At 38.8% G+C, this 24,774-nt stretch overlaps 1 protein-coding gene across 7 annotated transcripts in view; it reads right to left on the bottom strand.

Annotated features, from left to right (window-relative positions):
- LOC581333 (SRSF protein kinase 3) overlaps window positions 1–24,774 on the bottom strand; it is a 56,773-nt gene that overhangs the window by 7,649 nt on the left and 24,350 nt on the right. For all 7 annotated transcript variants that reach the window (XM_030999903.1, XM_030999904.1, XM_030999905.1 and 4 more), the window contains 8 exons: window positions 22,949–23,097; window positions 14,477–14,585; window positions 11,470–11,557; window positions 4,522–4,609; window positions 3,115–3,221; window positions 2,144–2,306; window positions 1,644–1,799; window positions 442–672 (listed from right to left, as the gene is read on the bottom strand). In XM_030999903.1, the coding sequence (XP_030855763.1) occupies window positions 442–672; window positions 1,644–1,799; window positions 2,144–2,306; window positions 3,115–3,221; window positions 4,522–4,609; window positions 11,470–11,557; window positions 14,477–14,585; window positions 22,949–23,097 (1,091 nt within the window). The remainder of the gene's footprint in view (window positions 1–441; window positions 673–1,643; window positions 1,800–2,143; window positions 2,307–3,114; window positions 3,222–4,521; window positions 4,610–11,469; window positions 11,558–14,476; window positions 14,586–22,948; window positions 23,098–24,774) is intronic.

The following is a 24,774-nucleotide window of genomic DNA, read 5'->3' as shown; positions in this document are numbered from 1 at the left end:
TACGGCTGACCAGTTCTCTTTAAAAAAAAACATCTTTGACAAATAAGTGTGTCAAGTCCCTAATATTCACTATTTTACACTGTTTAAAATAGTTTGTCAACATCCACAATCCATTAAAACACATGATGCACATTGGTGATCTATATTAATGTTTGTCATTGAATATTAAAACTTCTAAAATATTTATTGAGTTAAAACATTTCATCATATACAATCGCAAATATCTGTTCAGTTGATCCTTCATCTCCTTGATCTCTAATGAAATAGTTAAGACTTGCTTGTTCACATCCATACTGCATTAATAACTTCAAACAATCTTATCCTCGATGTCGACTGTCATGAATACATTACAGTAAAAACCTGTTCTTGCATTTGAATTTGTTTGGTAGTTCAAATCAAAGGAAAAGTCGGCAATCTAAACCCAATATCGCTAATTGTTACCTGGCTGTTCCTCCTCAGGACTCGATATCTCTGACGTCCTCTCTGGAGACTTTGTAGCCTTCATCCTGGAGACGGCTCCGTCCTCCTCCTCCTCGGCTTCCTCTAGTACTTCTGCCATCTTGTCTTCCGATGGGCTCAATGACTGGTTTCCGTTGTTGCTTTGGTTCTGGGGTACTGCATCCGTTGCGACGTTGTCTTCACCGTCCCTGTCGGCGTCAGGTTGGCTTGTTTCTGAGAGGATATTACAAGGCAAGGTTGATGAGAATAGGTGCATTGGTAAAGAGTGCAAGTCTTCAATGTAGGACATGATGGAAAAGGTTGAACTTGTATGAAACTACTTAGTTTGATATTGATACAAGGACACTGTGACATTAGAGATTTTTAAAAAGAATGAAATAGACTGATGAGATTATTTTTATGATAATGTGTCTCAAAGCAAACTTATTTCAATCAAAAACAAATAAGAGGTGAATAGCTTATAAATGGAAGAGAGTCTCAAGTAGGTCTCAAATTTCAATTGGAGGGCCTTGATCAGGACCTTCATGAAAAATAGGGCGCTTTTGCAATCACGACGGAAGGCAAAGACAACAGTAACGCGAGCGAAAAGAACAATCTGCACATGCGCGAACCAGAATTTTTGTTGTCTTGTTGATTTTTACGACCGTACGCAGGCATGATAGCATTTGTTCCCTAAACACGACGGAAGAACTGTATCGCAGTAATTCTCCTGTCGTCTTTGCGAAAGCGCTCTAGTATCATGAGCAAGGGGACCTCTTGACCTCTAGGTGATTACAAGACATGCACCAGCAACAACTGCTCAGTGGTCAACTTCTAGATCCATTCAAATTCCCAATGTTGACATTACACCCAATGGTAACTTGAACCCCAATCATAGCCTCAACCCCATCACCTTATCTCTGATGAAATAAAGACAGAAGCAAATATCTCTGGAGCTTGCTGATCATCTTCGAATTATTATAACAAAAGTCATGAAAGCCTCTCTACACTAGTTTGGCCAGGAGGGATTAGACCTCCCTGCGTGGTCACTGACAGGTGGTTATCTCATCAATTAAGCTCTCAATTAACATAAGAAAAAGAGGATCATGGGGGCCCAACGGGTACCGCTTAGGTAATGTTTGCTCTATAGAGGGCCCAAGTAGCTATAAGTAGTGCAGTGGGGCTTTAATTGATCATTTGTTTACCTGATATTGTCCTTGTCTTCTCCTGATCAATCTCTTGGAGCTGTTGTTGCTGTTTCTCCAGGAGAGCCAGTTGCTTCTTCTGCTTCTTCTTCATCTTCCTCTTCTTGTTCTTGGACATCTTCTCCTGAGGTTTCCTCTCTAGTGGGGCTGTACTCACTGTAAAAGCACAATATTTCATGGGATTTGGTTATATATTTATCTTCATTTAGTTGTATTGCCCTTTAAGTGCTAGAACCCGGGTTGGTTGGTCAGACCCCCCCCCCCCCCCTTCAAAACAGCGACCGTTGCCCAAATCTCTCTGGTTTCTAGCTGGTGCATTGCATGGTATATACACGTACACAAGGCCGGGGTTTAAAAATAGGCAGAAGACGACCTAGAATTTGGGAATAATATGATGATTTTATGCATTTATATCCCATATAAACAAACAAAGTAAACAAAATTATATTCATTAAACATTTTTTTTCTTCTACAAAACAGTAAAATACAAATATACTGACCTGATGAAACTGGAGGTTTTGCTTTGCCTTTCATCCATTCCTTGGCCTCACTAGCCAGTCTCCTGATGGTTTCTTCGTCCACACACAGTAAGATGTTCTCAGGTTTAATGTCGGTGTGAATGATCTTACACTTTGTATGCAAGTAATCTACACCTTCCAACACCTGTAAAAACAACCAGTCGATCCATTCTATGTCACAATCTCTCATGACAATTGCACGGTTGTCAACTTGCTAGATAACGAAATGTTTACCTTCACACTTGGACGAAAAAATTTCATATCATAACCCTATACCTCACCTAAAATTAATAGTAACCCTAACCCTTACTAACACATAATTTGACAAATAAGAGCTTGAGGCAAATGTTGCCAAAGCGATATTTGGTCACCACATTAGATTTGTAAATTAGCTCCCTTTTTTTTTAGGGGGGGGGGGGGGCAAAGATTACCCATTGTAATCTCCACACTGAATTAAATTTAAACCACAAAGCCATTGAACCATATGATATTTAAAAAGAATGTATTCTATTGAGTATCATTTGACCTTTTAATAGAAACTTATATCCAAGCATCATATAAATATAGCATCATATAAAAACTCTCAAGACGTGGTCTAACTGAAGAAAACAAAATTACAATTGAATGTTCTCTTTGAAAACTTTGAATTATATTGTCAATAATCCTTTTGCATTAACTTCATGGACATTGAATGCTAGTGTACATGTTTTACACTGCTCTATTTGCGTCACTTAATTAGATGGCCATTCCACAATAACATCACTTGTGTTTCGTGTGAGCACTGTTTTTAATTTACATGCAAATTAACTTGTGTGCTGGATGGAAAAAGCAGCTTGATATTTCATACGAACCCAAAGTGCCCCCCCCCCCCCCCCCCCCGGATTTAGATACTCTACTCTAAATAAGGTAGACATTTAATTTGGGAGGGGGGGGGGGGGGTTAGAGGTACATACCTGTCTAATGATGCTCTTGACCTGCCTGATGGGTAGTCCCATGTATTTAGATTGGATGATGGGTTTCAGAAGATTGTTACCAAGAACTTCAAACACCATACATACATCTGAGATAATCATACGAGTTAAGGAAAACAAATCTTACATACAAGACAATGGTAATAACAATTGTGTCCTGCAGTCGAGGCAAGATAAAAAAATAAAATATTTTTTTTTTTTTTTACTGTTTAATGTATAGTTTTAACTATCTATATTCATAGAGAAGAAGATGCTTCTGCAACGTTTTAAACTTCAATCAACTCCTTCTCTATATCTCTTCAGATTCGTTCACATAAGAGGCAGAAAACTGCAGCAGATTTTGCTACCTGTTATCAAACGAATAGCAAGTAGGGAAGGAAATAGTAGCTACGTGCAACAAACGGCCTACATGTACATTTACACAGACCCAAAACCATTTCGAAACACCATCATTTTTTTTGGACTGCCATTCACACTACTGGATAAACCAGTAAAAAATGTCAGACTCATTATCTATGTGTTACATGATACACTGTGAAGCATACTGTGCATATATGACATAATAAATATGAAACCTTGCTGTGGCTTACCGCATTATGTGAACAAGACTTCAAAATGAAACTCTCATTTTGTAAAATGCCACAAAATTGAGAGCTGGCATTACTTTTTGAAAGGGTAATGTTTCACATTTGCATTCAGATGCTGGCACTGCATTCGATTGAAGCAACCTTGAGAGAGACAATGTATAGAGGGCCCCAGTTTCAGGGCGAGATGTTTTGAACGGAATAATTTATTCATCTCCCGACGAAGAAAACCCACGCCACAAAATAGAAGGTGAATGACTCACAGATCAAACCACATCAAATTGATACGTTCAGGGAACGGTACCTCTCAATCGTTTCCCTCATATTCTCTCTTTTTTAGGGGGGGGGGGAGGCTCTTCCTGCCTTCCCGACAGTCACTGCTCTTCCCCTCTCACCTCTCCCTTCTTATCCCCTCTCCCTCCTTATCTTTTAACTCCCTCTCCACTCCTTCACTCTCTCCTTTTCTTATCTTCCGCTATTCTTCCTCTATTCTTTTTTTCTCTCCCCTCTTCTCTTCCCCTCCCCCCTCCTCCTCCCTCTCCCCAACCCTCCTCCCTCTCTCCTTCCCATGTCTCCTTCTCCCCCTCCCCTCTCTCTCAACTCCATTTCTCTTCAAACACTTAAAAACCTCATCCAACCCTCCCCTCCCAACCTCGATTTGAGAGCACCATTCATAGTGCTGCATATAATAAGGACTAAGCGTTGGGCTTTGGGGCCTGTCTTGCACACAGATTTTTTTCTCATCTTTTGAGTCGGTTCATCATATATATACGATGCTGAAGGGTTTATTAAAGCAAAAGGATACGTGATCCATTGACTCCGGTCACCTTGAAGTCATCAACGAGCTGCACCACTCTCTCCCTCTGAATATCATTGGGATCACTATTTCGTACCTAAGAAGAAAAAATAGAAGAGAAATAAACTCATTAACCCTCTATATATCATATTATTATTATATATTATCATATATATATTATTAACCCTCTAGCTATCACAAACCTGCAAACCACTTAACCACGTACCCAAGTGCTAACGTCATAGTCCCTCGTTGTCCAGGTTACTGGTTCTAAACAACAGAGCCTGCGCATGAGGTTCATCCCAAAATCATTCAAGCGATGGGCTGGGGCAGGGCAAATTCAGCTTTGGGTGCTGTGCTGTGATCAGCGAAAAATTGTTTAGCACATAATTGTTTGGGCTAGACTTTAACAGCTGCTCAAGGGCAAATGGCCCCCTGAAAATTCAAATTCAAAACCAAACTTTAGTAATTATTCCAATGAGATGGAGTAATGATTACCCAATATTCTTGACCCTTACTAGAATTAATTTTAAAAGGTGAAGTAAAGCACTGGATTTTTCAATAGCATAAAAAAAAAAAACAGGATTTCTGAATCTGTTTCATTAACTTAATTCCAAAGATGTAAATGCACCTGCAAAGAACTTAAATATCTTTACTCTGCAAAGACAATAGGAAGAAATTGGTGCAAGGTATGAACAATTCTTAGCTACACACATGTTTATCATGTGTAATATAAGAAATGCGTTCTTTAATAGCACAGCTGATATGACAAAGTGATAGTTTAGAAGTAACAACACTGAATGGCTAAATGGCTAATTAGGCACATTAACACCATTTAAATTTTGTTATCCACTAAGTGGCAGTGTTCATAATAAGCATGAAACTGCTTTTAGCCTAGCTCATTGCTTTGCTGCTTCGTCTCAATGTGAACACAGAGTACATGTAGATACAGGTAGATGGCTGACATGAGCCTTTAACACCAGTCCCTCACGGCATCACGGTTGATCCCTCATGTCGTTTCTGTCAGTATACATCATTGGGTTGACACCAAATGCACTGCTCCTTGAATATAGTGTGAACACCAAGCAGCTGGATGGTTGACTACATGAAATGCACTGCTACTTTTCTAATGTGAACATCAAGCAGCCCAATGGCACACAAGATGCACTGCTGACTAGCTGACGTAGTGCTTTAACATCATTCACTCGTTGGGAATCCCTCAAGCCCGATCTGGCAGTATTCATAAGGAGGATGACACAAAATGCACTGCTGTTTTGTATGGTGTTAACACCAAGCAGCCTTATGCCTGACGAGATGCACTGCTGTTTTGTATGGTGTGAACACCAAGCAGCCCAATGCCTGACGAGATGCACTGCAGTTTTGTCTGGTGTGAACACCAAGCAGCCCAACGCCTGACGAGATGCACTGCTGTTTTGTCTCGTGTGAACACCAACCAGCCCAATGGCACACAAGATGCACTGCTGTTATGTCTTGTGTGAACACCAAGCAGCCCGATGGCACACAAGATGCACTGCTGTTTTGTCTTGTGTGAACACCAAGCAGCCTAATGGCACACGAGAGGCACTGCTGTTTTGTCCTGTGTGAACACCAAGCAGCCCGATGGCACACAAGATGCACTGCTGTTTTGTCTGATGTGAACACCAAGCAGCCTGATGGCACACAAGATGCACTGCTGTTTTGTCTTGTGTGACACCAAGTAGCCCAAATGCCGGACGAGATGCACTGCTGTTTTGTCTGGTGTGAACACCAAGCAGCCCAACGGCAGACGAGATACACTGCTGTTTTGTCTGGTGTGAACACCAAGCAGCCCAACGGCAGACAAGATGCACTGCTGTTTTGTCTGGTGTGAACACCAAGCAGCCTTATGCCTGACGAGATGCACTGCTGCTTTGTCCGGTGTGAACACAGAACCAGCTGGATGCCTGCCTGACGGGGTGCTTTAACACCAGTCACTCATGGGTGATCCCTCAAGTCTCATCTGGCAGTATTCATAATGAGGATGACACTGCCTTTAGCCAACTTCTTACACTGCCTGCTTCCTCTAGGAAGACTAGGAGTAACCCAACACTCACAAACAACACAAGGATGCTGAATGCATGCATCCCTAATCATAGGAGAGCTACTCAGCTCAGATGGTGCCAACCACTCTGAGACGCCAATGCAGCAGAGAGAAAAACCGATAACGACCTTTTTAACCAGCATACTTGTCTTTCTCTTATATAATCAGGGATATTATGAATCCTCCCTAAGCTGTTAGACATATAATTGTTTACATGATTTTTGTTACCTTCCCTCCTTCAAGTGTACCCTGAATTCTCATCCCCATCTCTCTCTCTCTCTCTCTCTCTATTCTGCCATTCTTCTCAACCCTTTTCCCCATCCCAGTTAGCCTTTTTATTCCCTTTTCATTTTCTTTCCCTCTCTTTCCTTCACTTCCCTCCATTTATTTATTTGGTCTTCACCCTTAATCACTCCTCTCCTTTCCTTCCCCCTCCTCCTTCCTTTCTCCTCCTTCTCACCCTTTTTCTTCCAACCTCTTTCCTCTCCACCTTCTACCCTCCACTCTCCTACCCCCTTCATATCCCGTCTCTTCTCCTCTTCATTCATGTTCTTAGAGACCACCCCTTGCCATTTGAACCCAAATATAAGGCAGCACATAGCCAAGCAAGTGATCATCCCTGTCATTGTAATTACATTACTGGATGATTAAAAGGTATGTTGCCTACAGGGAGATCCCCAAGGAACTAGCATCCAATCTAATTCTGTTTATATTACAGCCTGATGACGGATTGAGCGGAGAAGAGCAGTGAGTAGGACTGTGATAGAACTGAGAAGGAGAAGCCTTGTAGCAGCGCAGTGAGCAGGATGGTAAAGGAACTGAGTAGGAAAGCCGTGTAGCAGAGCAGTGAGCAGGATGGCAATGGAACTGAGAAGGAGTAACCTTATAGAAGAGCAGTGAGCAGGATGGCAAAGGAACTGAGTAGGAAAGCCGTGTAGCAGAGCAGTGAGCAGGATGGCAATGGAACTGAGAAGGAGTAACCTTAAAGCAGAGCAGTGAGCAGGATGGCAAAGGAACTAAGAAGGAGAAGCCTTTTAGCAGAACAGTGAGCAGGATGGCAAAGGAACTGAGAAGGAGAAGCCTTATAGCAGAGCAGTGAGCAGGACGGCAAAGGAACTGAGAAGGAGAAGCCTTATAACAGAGCAGTGAGCAGGATGGGAAAGGAACTGAGAAGGAGTAGCCTTATAGCAGAGCAGTGAGCAGGATGGCAATGGAACTGAAAAGGAGAAGCCTTATAGCAGAGCAGTGAGCAGGATGGGAAAGGAACTGAGAAGGAGTAGCCTTATAGCAAGACAGTGAGCAGGACTGTAAAGGAACTGAGAAGGAAGCCTTATAGCAGAGCAGTGAGCAGGATGGCAATGGAACTGAAAAGGAGTAGCCTTATAGCAGAGCAGTGAGCAGGATGGCAAAGGAACTGAGAAGGAGAAGCCTTATACCAGAGCAGTGAGCAGGATGGCATAGGAACTGATAAGGAGAAGCCTTATAGCAGAGCAGTGAGCAGGATGACAAAGAAACTGAAAAGGGAAAGCCTTATAGCAGAGCAGTGAGCAGGATAGGAAAGGAACTGAGAAGGAGTAGCCTTATAGCATAGCAGTGAGCAGGATGGCAATGGAACTGAGAAGGAGAAGCCTTGTAGCAGAGTAGTGAGCAAGATGGCAAAGGAACTGAGAAGGAGAAGCCTTATAGCAGAGCAGTGAGCAGGACTGCAAATGAACTGAGAAGAAGAAGCCTTATAGCAGAGCAGTGAGCAGTATGGCAATGGAACTGATAAGGAGAAGCCTTATAGCAGAGCAGTGAGCAGGATGGCAAAGGAACTGAGAAGGAGAAGCCTTATACCAGAGCAGTGAGCAGGATGGCAAAGGAACAGAGAAGGAGAAGCCTTAAAGCAGAGCACTGAGCAGGACTGCAAAGGAACTGAGAAGGAGAAGCCTTATAGCAGAGCAGTGAGCAGGATGGCAAAGGAACTGAGAAGGAGAAGCCTTATAGCAGAGGAGTGAGCAGGATTGCAAAGGAAGTGAGAAGGCGAAGCCTTATAGCAGAGCAATGAGCAGGACTGCAAAGGAACTATTCATATCGTAGCTGTGCCATATAATAATAAATGGACACACTTTTATCATCATTTACAATATTTTTTGTTTGGTCTACAGATGGTCTGGTGTCTCTCTTGTTGTGGTTACTGGGGTGTTAACTAGGTCTCATCCTATTTTCTGAAAAATATCTAGATGTATCTCCATCCCGCTCCCTCGTCAAGTTCATCAAAATGTCACCTGCAGATCTATGCCAATCTCATTTCCTGAGCTGTCATTAACATCACACCTGTCTCTAGATCAGAAGAAAAAATCACCTCTTTTCACTTTATTTCTTTCTCCTTCCAAGCATATTTCTTTCTACTTCGAAGCATATTTCTTTTAACCCTTTCATTTCTGTATGCCTTCAACCAATTGAATACAAAGCCTATGATAACTTAGACTGGAGTCTATGTTTGGATCAAATCTCAATCAAATCATGTCAAACAGGTTAATATACTGCCCACATAGTAAAATTCTGTCTAACGCTTTTGACAATGAGCAGTTTGCCAGTTTTCGTAAAACCTAAAATATTTTTGTGAATAGAAAAGTTACTTATAATGGATACAAATATTTGTACCACAAGATGACTATTGTTAAGAGCCTGTCTCACAAACTCTTTTATAGTTGTGAGCGTGATGCATGTTTGTAATATTTGGGGTTTAGTGAGGGTCATGGGGCTGCTAAACATTACTGAACAATTTTCAATGAGATAAAATCTTTTGAAAATCTTAACCAAAGTATGCTGTGCCCTTTTAAAATTGATGAAAGCATTGCCATACACTGTTACATTTACATCCTTTATACTTGCATAAAGCTCCAATCATATTTTTCAATACTGGGATTTTTTTTCTAAATGGTTATACCTTTTCCCTTATTTGAAAGATAATAACAATGACCTTGGGACTTTTGAGCATTATTGTTCATGTTTGCTTTCTTCCCAGAGCTGCCAACCTGTCATTCTCAAAAAACATATTATTCAGCTTGAAAAAGTATATTTTTAGGTGAAAAAACATATTTTGCCTGTTTTTAATTTTTTTTTCGTTATTTTCCCTGTAAAATACTATTGCAACTATGTTTCTTTGATTAAAAATGTGTTCAATCATTGACAGCTGCCGACCTATCAAATTAAAAAAAAAAAAGTTTTAAAAAAATACATTTTCAAGGAAAAAAAAATTGTACTTTTAAAAATATATGTTAAATATATTTACCTATTTTATCGGAAAATTTAATAATTTAAAAACATCACAGAATTTTAGAAAATTTGAAAATAATATGCTAAGTCAATGAATATGAGGGTCGAATCAATTTGTACACAAAGTCAATGCATCAGCAGGGTCCGGTGTTTGTTTTTCATTTGACTTTTTGAAGATACCATCACATTCGAAGGGCTTGCGATAATCGAAAAAAATTGTAATAAAATCACTGATTTCTTGATTTTTAGCGCTTTTTTGGAGAAACTTTTTCTTAAAACTGGGCTAAGCCCCCGCATGCTTTGGAAATATGGCTCTGATTCCGCATTTTTGACGGCAAAATTTGGCTTTTAGGATGGATTTTTGGAAGTGACAACGGGACTTTCTTGTACTACTAGTTAGCGAGTGATAATGTGTGTAATAATGCATTGGTATGTATTTTGCGTGTGTTAAGGATATGGCAATTGGATTCGCTGGCTCGATACTCGGTACATGTACCGTACAGTATGCATGGACTGGGGAAATGTGCACGTCTTTGAGTGGTGTACATCCCCTGTGTTGTGTGCAATGCGGATGCGTGCGCGCCGCAGGAATCGCCAATACAAAGCAATAGCACAACTCTGCATACGCTTGTTCTCACAGCCAGCCACGTTTGCACAGCCATACTCGAAACTTTCGAAAAACGTATTTTAGCACAGCAAAACGTACAAACGTATTTTACCCCCAAAAAACGTATTAATACGTTAAAAACGTACTACTTGGCAGCTCTGTCTTCCACATTGACACATTTGTGTTTACATTTCAATGCCCACAAACTGCCAGTATCCGTTACAAAAACAACAACGAAATCTCCATTGTAAACTGATATTCTCCAAAGTAGGTTTCATTTGTTTCACTGATCCCACATTCCAAGATTTTGATATATCCGTAATATTGTCCAGACACAAAGGTCTCTTTTAAACGAATCCAGTCAAACATGACTCTGGAACTAAAAATGGCATGAATCAAATCAAAAACTTCGACATCAGACTATCTTCCTTTGTTAAGATTGTTAAGATTTGAGTAGAGTACAGGTCAATGATTTCTGATTCTGTGCTAGCATTCTCGACTCGGTGCACTGACACGAATGAATGAATGAAGCGATGAACCAATGGGTTCAACATCAGGACAATAATATATCTTGTGGAATTCCACATGTATCTCTCCCTTGTCCTTGTACCATGAGAGGTTGTTTACATCCACACATGGGTTAAGAACTACTTTGGGTGTAAACAAGAATAGGAGCAAGTGTCTACCTAGGGTCTCTTTTTAATGAGGAACCAATCACACACAAAAATAAAATACAGAATAAAATAAAAATTATAATTATAGTAAAATTGAACTTGGTAATGGTTAGAAGGCATAAAAAAACACCCCAAACCATACAAAATATTCAATAGAATGTCTACGGTAACAGTGAGCTTTTATGCAGTAAATTAAGGAAGTCTACTAAAAAAAATAACTCTAGTCTTAGAATGGTAGCCTTGAGTGTTTTAATACTGGTTTTACAGTAATAAGAGGAGGAAAAAAGGTCCTTATACAGGTGAAATCAGATTGATTGGGCATCTGTTTTACTTACACATTTGAGAAGTTTGATCTCATCTAGAGCAGTCTCTGTATAGTGTTCTGCACTCTTCACCACTTTAAGAGCAACGTATCTCCTTCCCCTGCAAACAAATAAACAACAAATCAGTCAGATTAGAAGTCTAAAAAATAAAAACACAACAGATGTCAATATACGTAGACCTACAGAACAAAAACATTTCAAATATGACTGATGTCAATGTCAGGATAATAAAAAGGATCTATTAGGCCTGTCCTCATTAGCTCCAGTTTGCTAAATAACCCGCTATTTTCAGACTCAGGATATTGTCCTGAAGCTCTAAATTGCGTCTCCACCAGGTCGATTGGCACATCACAAATTAGCTCGGACGGGCGCAAATTAGCCTGCTATTTCCCAAATTTTCCCAAATTTCCCAAATTTCTTGGAATATATTCTCGACCAAATATCCTGCTAATTGCAACTGCGGGCTGATGAAGACGTAAATTAACTGGCAAATTTGAGATCGGGATAGTTAAATTACTACTTGGCAAACTCGAACTGATAAAGACAGATCTTATAATGATTTTACTTTGTAATCCAGATCTTATATGAAATAATAACTTGAATATCACATAATCACAGCCCAGCTTATTTTTCTGTTTAGTTCCATCAATCAATTGAGCTCTTTTTAAAATTTCTACCTCGAAAAGATACGAATCAATGGCTATTTTTCAATTAATGCTTGTTTTCATTTTTCATGTTGCCTGACCAGCACTGCAACAAAACATAAATACCAAAATTTGAGGGAAATTTGCTTTTTTTTGTGTGACATATTCAAGAGATTTCCCCCCCCCCCCCCTCCATTAATGCAGAAGTCACGGAGCTGAAAATATAAAAAACGCATTAAACAGAAACTGCGCATCTCTTCAGTTTACACAACAGATATCTTTCCATTAAAACACCTTTTGGGAGTCTCTATTGACAGAATAAAGTCCAATCTGCATAAAGCTTTGTTTTACTTTTAAGCGCGCTCTAATTCCCCGCATTTTAAAGTGCTCTCGAGTGGTGCTATGATTCTAACGCTATGCAACGTAATGCACCACTCTATCCAGCTATTTGGCTGTGTGTGTCTATTCGTGTGCTAACAGGAATGGTGCTGGCGTAGGACCAAGATGACAATATTTGCACAGAGGTATTCCTTTCGTATGTCAGGTTCACGTTCCCAGCTAGCATGTCAACAAGACCGATGCCACCTTGATGCTAAATCAAGAATACTCTCTGCATATAAATGTATAGGCTTAGCATCCAGACATCGTACAGTTACCTTTAAGACACATTGTTTTTTGGTTTCTAATCCAAGCTAGAAAACAGTGTGTCTAGTATTTAGACTATCTTTAGTTTGTATTTTGTACACACATGAACAAAATAACTCTGTAATAACAGAAGTTGAACAGGATTTTTTCCCCCCTCATTATCTGTCATAAATTTGTGCCTCTGATCTCATTCTTGGTTTTGTAAGGTAAATTCTTCGAATAAAATTAAACAAAGCATAGTCTGCATTAGAAGACTACATACGTCAGTAACCTTTGGTTCATTTACATTTCTTTTTGAGGGAAGAAGAAATAAAAGAATTTTGAGCTTTAGTAAAGCTATGAAGTTGTTGATATGCAAACATACACGTACATTTTCTTCGAAAGTTATGATTAATTGAAAAGGAATGCATTGTGTGCAAGACAGCAATCACAATATTCCATGATTCAAACAGAACAATGGCGGATGTTCTTTTAATATCTGACTGAGCATGTCAATCACTGAAACAATGTATAATACCAAATATAATACTTAACCCTAAAGCTGTATCTCTGGCATATGAAAGCCCAGAGTAAATGACAAGTCACTGTCTTGCACTTCATACAGCTGAAGCTGAAGACAAAAATATCTCCAAAAATTATATAATTTTGCTTTGTATGATTTCAGCATGTGCTAATCATAATAGTGGGAAATACTCTCTGGACCTTGCAATAAAACACTACTGCAGTGCCCCCCCCCCCTTCCTCATTTATTTCAAAATACACCTTCATGCATTCCACCATGTACCATGTATTAAACAGAAAGCTTTTAGGCCTTGAGCGTGTAGCCTTGTACAAACATACACAGCAGGGAGTCCCCTTTTTGCACCTTAAAGGTAAAGACCAGTAATGGTCATGCGATTGCATTGTGAAAGAAACGTTGTGGAATCGATCAGAAAAGGTTGATCATCTAGCATCTAGCATCTGCAAGGTTCTGGAATCATCAAAATGATAAGAAATTTGGCCCATTCTTCGTAAAGTTACAAGCACTATACACAGAAAGATGTATATGGGACTACCCTATCTCTCTCACACGACCATGAGAGAAATAAATTTACCAAATATATGAATTAGTAGGCGGTTTCCCGGCAAATTTTTTATCATCATGTATTAGTCAAAACATATTCTTTCACATGATTGGTAATGAGAGCTTCCATTTCATTTTTTGAAATTGGGGCGTTACCAATACTGGTCTTTACCTTTAAATGCACCCCTAAGTTCAGGTATGTTGTTCCAAAACATTATACGATTTTAAATGTACATGGAAGCATTACAAAGGGAATACAGGAGATGTGAAGAAATTGTTTTGCATTGAAAAGAATATGCGTGACATTTTATAACTGAATGAATTAAATCAAAATCATGTGCCGTTCAGATTGTTTTAATGTCAAATGCACTCTCGTACTCAAAATATGAAGAAAAATCGCTAAGATATTTTGGACCAAGCTTTCATGCCATATCCACATATAGTCCCTTTCAGTTCATGTGATATTTAGCAGGACTGGGCTATTTTGTTTTATTTATATATACGGTATACATTTTTTTTTTTTTGGGGGGGGGGGGGGGGGGATTATTCCAACCATATACATCAACTCTCAAAGTACAAGATAATCAACCTTCCACAGTTGCTTCAGTATTAAATTTGTATGACCAGAACTCCACTTTATCTTTAAAAGTCATAAGACGGAACTTACGTGAGATCCCACGCCAGCCATACGGTGGAGAAGTGCCCCCATCCTAGCTTACGAACCACGTGGTACTTCCCATTAAACAGATCAAAGATCTTCACAGGATGATAGCCTCCTATAAATGGGGAAAAAAGGAAGAGAAAGGAGAAACAGGAAATTAATCATCTCACTTTTACTGATTTATGATGCCATCTTAAAAGCAAGTCAGTTTGGATTAAAGAACTTCAATCAAATATCTCAACTACATGGTAAACCATCTACAAATTAAAACTAGATGGAATTATGACTGCGCGCAGTCGAAAATGATGCCTCCGCCATAGAGCAATTTAAACAAGTTTGGAGTTTAAATCTCCAGTGGTTCTTGAGATATCATGATAACAATCTCAATGTATGGAATTTCATAAGTTGACCTCTGTGACCCTTGACCTTTGACCTACGTGCTCCAAAATCTAATCAGATTGTCTTCCTATGGTGATACACACTATCATTAAGTTTGAAGTTTAAATCTCCAGTGGTTCTTGAGATATTATGATAACAATCTCAATGTATGGAATTTCATAAGTTGACCTCTGTGACCCTTGACCTTTGACCTACGTGCTCCAAAATCTTATCAGATCATCTTCCTATGGTGATACATACTATCCTTAAGTTTGAAGTTTTTACATCTCCAGTGGTTCTTGAGATATGATAACAATCTCAATGTATGGAATTTCATAAGTTGACCTCTATGACCCTTGACCTTTGACCTACGTGCTCCAAAATGTAATCAGATTGTTTTCCTATAGTGATACACACTATCACTAAGTTTGAAGTTTAAATCTCCAGTGGTTCTTGAGATATCATGATAACAATCTCAATGTATGGAATTTCATAAGTTGACCTCTGTGACCCTTGACCTTTGACATACGTGCTCCAAAATCTAATCAGATTGTCTTCCTATGGTGATACATACTATCCTTAAGTTTGAAGTTTAAATCTCAAATGGTTCTTGAGATATCGCGCTAACAAACTCAATACAAGGAATTTCATAAGTTGACCTCTGTGACCTGTGACCTTTGACCTACGTACTCCAAAATCTAATCAGATCGTCTTCCTATGGTGATAAATACTATTCCCGAGTCTTAAGTTTAAATCTTAAATGGTTCTTGAGATATTGTGATAACGGTCAAACGGGACGGACGTACGGACGGACGTAAGGACGTACGGACGTACGGACGGACAACCCGAAAACATGATGCCTCCGGCACCACCTTCGGTGGCGGAGGCATAAAAAAGAATGTTGAACAAGATAAAATCATTTCATTTTATCGCATACCCTGTCGTGTAATTCATATTTTCATTAAATCTATCACTTTTCATATTTTTTGCATTTTATACTTTTATTGAGAAAGCTGCAAAATACAAATTATGAATTCATGAGCATATTATTCTATTTCTAGATTTATTACAAATAAGAAAAGAAAAACAAATACAAGAATTCTAGCAGATGATCGACTGCGAAGAAGAAGAAAAAAAAGAATTGTTTAATAACATTTGTCTTTCTAGTACTAAACAAAACTTCCTTCTAGCTATAACAACAACAAAAAAACAATTACCCATTCCACTAATCCATTTTGGGTGATACTTTTTTTTTCAATCATCATTGTCGTACAAATGGATGTACAACTTCAAGTGAAACAGTGATTTTTATCAGACATATAATATATGCATGCCTGATTGCCGCCGAAGGTCATCTCTTGAATAAGCTTTAGTTCCGCAGATGTACTGCACTTAGCTTAAGATTTAAACAGTCTTGTGTTTTTCCAAAAGTTTCCAACCTTTTCTTGTCTGCTTGATTACCATAATGACAAGACTTCACAAATGTCAAATGTGGTTGAAATTGAATGTTTGCAGTCGCGGTTGATCTATATGTAAATTTCAACATTCGAGTGACTCAATGACAAAAATAGATGTGAACAAAAAGTAAACTGCCCCTAAAACTTTATATTACAAAAAAGAGCCACACTACATCACAAGAGCCCCCTCAAATGATTGTCTAAGGGTTGTCGTGCATTTATAACATAACAGAGTGTAATGAAATTAACAATAATTTTATCCTGCAATGGTGATTCAAGCAGTACAGTCTGAATTATGATAAGAATTTGGGGGAGGGTGAAAGAAGGGTAGATAAAAAGCACTTGAATATTGGGTATTATACATGGGGTGATCAAAATTTGGTCAAAGATTTATTTCCAATAGAAATATTATATATTGATCAGCATAACACATTATTGCTGACCTTGGTTTCAAAATAAAGTGCTGCAATTGATTTGAAGTGATCGCAACTTGAAAGTAACTGCAACTGTTAAGTTGCGATTAATTTCAAAGTGCGATTGATGTCCACATTTCAATCATTCTGCCATATTCTCTGAACATGTTGCAATAATATTCATGCAAACTACATGAATATTCACAAGCTTTACAAGCTAAAATGCCGGAAGACACTAAAGAAAAACTCATTCAGCCAGAGAATAATCAATGTGTAGAATGGTCTTCCAGGCGATGTTGTGGAGAGTACCACTGTCAAGTGCTTCAAATATGGACTTGAGAAATGGTGGAAAGATGCCCCAGATAAATTCGATGACAACCCCAACCAAAGGAAACCATGGATAGGAACAACAGTCTAAAGACTGAATAATCCTGGATCAAGTGAGTTACATAAACTATCCCATAGGAAAGATCTACAAAATGATATCATGATTACAATTCAAGGACAAAAATCTACATATTTGATCCTCAAAATCTCCTTGGCATGGAATGATTAAAAACGTATTATTCAGAATCTCATTAAAATCAAATTCAGGCTCTTTAATTAAAATTAACATGGCTCCAAATGTAGCGAAACCTGTCATAAGTGCCATATCTCTTTACATCTGGGCTAGAGCAACATGGAAGTGAACATGCACACCTCAGGCTTCGTTGCCATCCCTCAAATCACAGGGAATCCAGGCTGATGCTCTCCTAATGAAGAGAGTAGATTGGACTAGTGCCGGCTAAACAATCACAAATCCAGCCCAATTCCGCACGACTATCTGCTGGGAGCAGACAGCATTTACGGCTAAATGGATGTTTCTCTCGCTATTCCTCCCCATCATCCAATCTCTGCATAATGCATCGTCTGCATCGCGGTGGGATTTTCCAAAATGCCTAAGCCTAATGCCTCCCCCGGCTAGTAGGCCTATCGTATTTAGATTGATTGCGTCACAGCTCTACGGCTTACGACAACGTCACATCCACGGTGCACATGGGCAAAGTGTAAGTATGTTTCCAGAAAAATGGTTTCATACACTTTCGTCTTTTCTACCAACACCTGTCCAGTGACCACCTGCAAAAAAAAGTCCATCTTGGGATGAAGACCACGGACTCTTGTTTCACCTGCGGGCTGATGTTGATGAAGACATCTCATCTCAATATATTGTTATTCTCTTTATTAATACAGCATACAGACTGTGTCAGTGAGCTCAATTTTTTTTGTGGTTTTTGTTGGTGGGAAGGGGGAGTTGTTTCAACTATTTTACACTATAAAGAATAATTAAAAACAAATCAAAACAAATCTCTTCCCTTCAAATTAGGAACATAGGTTAACTTCAACTAGTATTCTTTATATTTGCATTTTGTAATTTATGTTGAGATACAGAGATGGTCGTACACCACCATTGAGGACTCAAAATGTCTTGTGCCTGTGCATAAGCAAACCCCCGACTTTCAAATATTTCTGGTGGAATAAAGGTGCGTCTTATACATGGAGATTTACATCAAAATGTTTTTCTCCTACTTAAGATTTTTATTAAATTGCCCCTTTAATGCGTCACTTGAAGGTAAGCCTCCCTATTGTAATGTGCAAAACAGCTACAGGTACCGGAAATCTTCTCACCACTGTGTGTGTATGTGTGTGAATAGAAAGATATCTAGACTTAAATACCTCCAATAGTAACAACCAGCATCCCTTACACCGTCCCCTCTTCCATTATACATGAACATGACCTGAAGCTATCACTATACTCCAATTACAATTTAGAGGTTCCCTCCCACTAGAGGCCCGCCGCCGTCACAGATCCTAGCAAGTCCACTTTACTATGTCTCTATACACTTTAATAACCGACACTCAACACAACCGATAGCCCCAGTCCGTATAGAAACACTTCCCAATACATCGTGTCCAACCAAAAGGGGAGAACAAATTTTGGTTTGAGAACAGTTTTCCTCCTCTCCAGCTTGCATCATCCGATCGCTCTGACATTTAGCTTTCTTCTTGAAAGGAGAAAGGAGATACTTAAATTCTGATGGTGAGAAATGGCAAAAAGGAAATTTCTCCCAAAATCAATGTTGCCATGAAAGTTAAAAGTGCAAAATCATACCTGCCAATTTTGCAAAATGCTTGTGATAGAAATTTTACGTCTGAGTGATCTGAGTGACAGAAATTTGAAAGTTGAGGATGAAAGTACTAACTTAACTAACATGCAAACTGTGCCCTGTGTCAATAATAAACTTGTCTTGTTCAGTAGGAGTGATTGTCAGGTAAATATTGGTAAGTCCGTTTACATTTTGCAGGCTCTAACAACCTGTAATATATCACGATTCCTATTGATAACTCAGTCAACTATTTAGAATATCATTTACATAATATTCAAATTAGCATCATTATCAAACTGCAGGTTACTTTTTCAAGTATTTGTCAAGCACAACAGTTGCCACTACATGTCATAGTTCACTGGAAAGTCTAAAATAAAAAGTGATTCCCACACCAGTTCTGTGTACCCTAAGGAATTCTGTAGGGAACTGCTGACATTTAGTTGAATTGAGAAGTCACAACATTCAAGTACCGGTAGAAATTGGAAGTCACAGACACGTCACAGACAGGTCAAATACCATCATTTCTTCAGGGTTAGTCTGTAGACGACATATTCCTACAACTTTATTTACAAGGGAGAATGAGAAATAACGCATAGCGTAACAGGTGGGCTTCCATCCCTGATCTCCATGTGGCTGATTCAATCACATTCATGTGACCATGTTTACCCCAAGGATCGTATGTCTCCAGTTCATGTTTCATGCGTATAGAGGGCATCACACTCACAGAGGGGTCAAATACAATCATTCTTCCATTTGTAAGAAAGAGGGTGCGTTTATCCTACTACTTCATAGAAGAGGGAGAAGTACAAATAATAAAACAAAAAACAGGATTTAGTTGATCCAACGATTTTCATGATGCCAACATCAGTTCAGGAAAGAGTTCACTAAGGCTGTGCACAACAGTGTAATGAGGTACCCGAGTACACTCCCAGGCTCACAAGCGAATACTCAAATATTCAGACGCCATGTTTTTTAATAATCTTTTTTTTGAATTTGTTTGGATTTAAAAAAATGATTTTTTTTTTTTTTGCCACTACCATACCACTCGGCAGTTTCCCAGGTCCCTCGCCAAAAACGCATGCAATATTACTTTGAGTAGCAGTTGAAGGCGCCGATTTAATAAGAATAATAACAGTAAACAATGCTGTTTTAAAAACCAAAGATGGCAGAATAATCCTCCATTTTCCTCCAAGTCCAAACAGAAATCTGGACATTTGGTCCCAGTTTCTGAAAGGTGAGTTTGACAGTGCTTGAGTTGAGAAACATTTTTACCGACGGTACCATGCCAGGGGACGCCGCTCTCCCTGGCACGGGTAAGCGTGGGCCTGGACATTTTTTATTTTTTTTTTTATTTTTTTTTTGCGGCCGAATATTCGGGTACGAGAAATCGAACCCGAGTAGTTGTCAACCGTGCGGGTACTCGAGCATTCGACTACCCGTCGCAGCCTTAGAGTTCACATCTTTTTTTTTTACGGAATACATCCAAGATGAGAGGTCTAGTGGATACGTATGTCACCGGACTGCGAATCCCATGGTTCGTGGTCGAGGCCCGCCACTGCACTAACGTCTTTTGCCACTCTCCACCCAGGTGTAGTTCATGGGTACCTTGAATGCTTGGGGAGTGCCTCAGGGCAGCCGGACTAGAGCCAGGTTATTAACAATACTTTGTAGGTGACTTAAACATCCTCAAGGATGTGTGCAACATTATTGTTATAATTATTGATGTTATATAAATTGGGTTAAATGCCATCATTTTGGCATCTGTTGAGGAGGTGACATTTTGATACTTTCTTGACACTTTCTTGAAAATGAAAAATTACAAATGATAAACAAGAAACAGGTGGGCTTCCAGTTCATGCTTAAGACATAATGGATAAAGACACAGTCACGAAGCTATGTTTACACTTGCGGCACATCACTTCAGTTCATACCATGTCCTGTGAGCATGAAGGAGTTCAAACCTCGGGCACAAACCTTTTGGGTTCACACCCTATTCTGAGGGCATAAGAACAACCCTGGGTCATAAAAGCTTTAACTTGTTTTAAAGTACGTTTTTCATAGGGTGTAGTTCAGCGCAGAATGCAAGGAGATGGGGAGGGCGGGGGGGGGGGGGGGCTACATGTTCAATCATATGCCATAAAGCAATTATAATTTGGGTTCAATTAAAACCCCAGATTCCATACCATATTACCTTGGTCCATACAGTATATAAATGTATATATATATATATATATATATATATGCAAGTTCAAAACCTCATTCCATGACCACAACAAATGGGTTCCAATTTCAGCCAGAGGCATACATTAATTCCCAGGTAAGCAAAGTTAATCCCCAGGTCAGCTGTATTATCAGGTCAGGTCTGATCCCAGGGCATTGCCTTCCCAAGGCCTACATACAATATTCAAACAAGCACACTGATTATTCACATTCAATTGCTAAGAAGATATAGATTTTTCTAAAGTCAATCTAAACTAACCAAGGTCCCAACTTCAAACTTTGACAAAACACCATACCTAACCCTAACCCAACATATACCTAAATCCTTATTGAAATCCTACCTCTATGCTATATGTTTGACAAATAAGTCACATATCAAATGTTGCTGTAGTGTATGTCAGGTCAACTGAAAGGAAACTCTAGAGAAGTTTGTCATTTACATCCTATAAATAGGACAAAGTTATCTCTACTGCAAGGTAACTAGAGCATCAAGTTGGTCTAGAACCCGTGTCACCAGTTTCTAAGGCCATCTCTCCACTCACTGAGCCACAAAACCATGTACCTCATGAATATCTATGAATATTAAAAAAGGGCTCCCAGACATGAAAACAAATTATTGCAAACTCTTTCAATTTCCAAAATGTTATCTTTAAATTTTAATATTTTTAATTTCAAATCAAATGTTTCTTTAATTTTTATTTCCAAATTATGCTTCGTCAGTTTGTTGGATGCTCATAACTGTATGTAAGTTTGGTTTAACAAAGATAAGATAAAAACTCGTTATCCAAGAAAAATTTGAGATAAGATTCATAACAACCTCGTCAAATCGACGGTTTCCACGATTGATCTTGTATTTTAGGGACCGGACAGGTGATCCATATCCTCTCTCAAACTTTCTCCTGCCTCTAGACATTCTATTACTGCTTGGATGCGGTCCAAAAACATCACATCAATAACTTAGATTCTTGGAATGATCCAATTCTTAACATCCTTAGAGGAATTTACTGGAAAGCATTAAAGCAAGCATGGTTTTCAAACAGTCTGTTTTTGTTGAAACTGTAGGATTCAATTGAAGAAATGATGGAGGCAGGTTAATATTTGACAAAGTGAGAGTTAAGGAGATGGTTTTTGGTTCGGCCATGTAATGTATATATTGCAAGTTTGTTGCAACACCTCAAACTACATAAAGCAGAGATCGATTACACTTTTGGAAGCTCAATGAGACTTCTTGGAAGCTTAAAGACAGCTCTTGAAAACATATCCCAGAAGAAATGTGAACCTTTTTACATAAATTTCCATGAAGAAGCTGCTTGGACTAAAAAAAGTGCAAAGTTCAGACTGTGCATGATAATTCTTGGCACGCAATTCTATACTGAACATACTGTCTCTTGCTGTGTGCTCCATTAACTTGTATCATCAGAGCAAAGACCTAATGGCTTTCAGCAAAGAGACAGTATCAAATATTATATGTATAAGGGTTTATTTTAGCAGAACAAAATGAATTTGTCATTTACTATGTAGATCGTAAAATTCAAGTTGTAACTTCCTTCTTCTTATCTTCTCTCTTTTCTTATCTTCCTGTGACTGTCTTTACGATATGTTATCTTTATCTTTCCTCTCCCCTCTGTTGTTGTGAATGTACTTTGTACTATGTTTTTTATATAAAATAAGTTTTTATCTTGTTTATGCTTAGTATTTATTTAGGGATCATTCTCCACTTCACTCCCACTTCCTTATATCTTATGTTGATAATGAACAAACATGTATATATTTTTATGTTTTTTAAAAGAGAGTGAAATAAATAAATGAAATAAATGAAACATGACGACGATGACGTGACAGTTCTGAAGAAAAAAAAGCACCCACCTTTGCAGTAGTCTTGAGGATCCTCCTGCTCATCTTCATCAGATCCATAGGCTCCTTGCTCCTCCCCCTCCTGCCCCTCTTCCTGCTCCTCATCATCCTCATCCTCAGAGTCTACCGATACCTTGGGTGGAGGCTTGTTGCTATGGGCACTGCAAGAAATAAGGAAAGAAGATTTTATAAAATTGAAGATCCATTGGTATACCTTATTTTTTAAATTCACATATATGATGTAGATATCTGAACATTGACCATGTGGTTATAATGTATATTTCTTTTCCCTGAAATTATTGCAAATCATACAGGTGTGAGTATATAATGAGTGTTCCCAAACAAAAGGGAAGGTAGTGTTTGGTGGGGGTGGGATGAAGAGGGATACAAATTTACTTCCCTATAGATGTACATTGTAGGATACCATGAAATGTTTACATGTGGTCTTGATAATCATAATGAATTTCCAAATAGGAAACTGCAATGATCTTAGTATTCAAATACAATGATATTTCAAAGCTTATATATGTGTAGCTGAGAAAGATTCTACATGTACATGTATATGTTCATCATTGACAAATGGCATTCCATACACACATTAATTGTTCAAAACAGAAAGGCAGTATGCCTTGTTGTCCAGTACTGCAATTTCTCATTTCAATTATATATATAATTTCGATTTCCTGACACAGTCAGTCAAATGAAGCCTCTACTAACAACACAAATCATGCAATTTCTGTTCACTGCCGCTGCAGCATTCATGCAGGCATTTCATTCACTCCTGAGGTTCCTATCATACATGATGAAAAGAGCGATTTTGACAGTGAGCGATTATTGACAGGTCTGTTGGAACATCCAGACTGGGCTGACGTAAATATTTACATCACTTTCCCCAACAATAATCAAATGCCACAGAACGGATAGGTTGAGGAGGGATGTACTTCATTCATTGCTTCAAGGAAGAAGTACCGGTCTTATGAAGGATGAAGGAGTACTTGACATTTACACTAATTAAACTACAGGGATTTTACCCTCAGGTGGTACAGGACAGGACTCATGTCAGACCCAAATTTGGAGGAAAATTGCATCGAGGGTAGGACATGCAAGATTTACAAACAATTATCCATGATTAAGGTTTGCAACACTTGTATGAATTGTAAAGGGCATGTTGCAAGCCTTCCCGTCAAGAGAAAAGGCTTAAATGGCTTTAAGTCCTAACTAAGTGGAGTCTCCTTAATAGACCGTTTACGAACATTAACTATTACATTTAAGGATGTTTCTTTTCTGGGGACCTAGTGTCGAGGTATTCCATTAACCTGTTATTAATAAATGAACTACAATACGGAATCCAGTCTGCATAGTGCATACATTATTTGTTGATATGTTGGGTGAGCCTCGGGCAAGCCTTCAGGTTATCAAGATCAACCTTCGTTTCAAAGTATGTTTAACATTTGAATATGTGAGTAAACTGGTTTATTCATCGACAATCCCCTTTCAGCTTCACATGGGCATTTTCTCTGATCACATGGTTGGTCCCTATTTTGATTTTTACAACACACCTACAACACATGCTCTGATGACAAATGCACTGTGGCCAATATCATACGATAACTGAATTACCAACATCAACCCTGCATGAAACATTATACCTAACTCTAAGCCTAAGCTTAACCTAAAATTCAATCACAAAGCCTAATCCTAATCGTGTACAAAATGAAGCCCAGATCAACTGTTGCTGGAGGAAATGTCAGATTATTTCATGCCTTATTGTTCTATTGAATACTGAACATTGAACATATTAAAGTTACATTCTTTCACGACCAAATCAAGCCAATTTT

The sequence above is a fragment of the Strongylocentrotus purpuratus genome, unplaced genomic scaffold (genome assembly GCF_000002235.5).
Source record: "Strongylocentrotus purpuratus isolate Spur 01 unplaced genomic scaffold, Spur_5.0 spur5_scaffold_6, whole genome shotgun sequence".
NCBI lineage: Eukaryota > Metazoa > Echinodermata > Echinoidea > Camarodonta > Strongylocentrotidae > Strongylocentrotus > Strongylocentrotus purpuratus.
The sequence above is the reverse complement of the archived record's forward strand: the minus strand, read 5'-3'. Positions and strand labels throughout refer to the sequence as shown.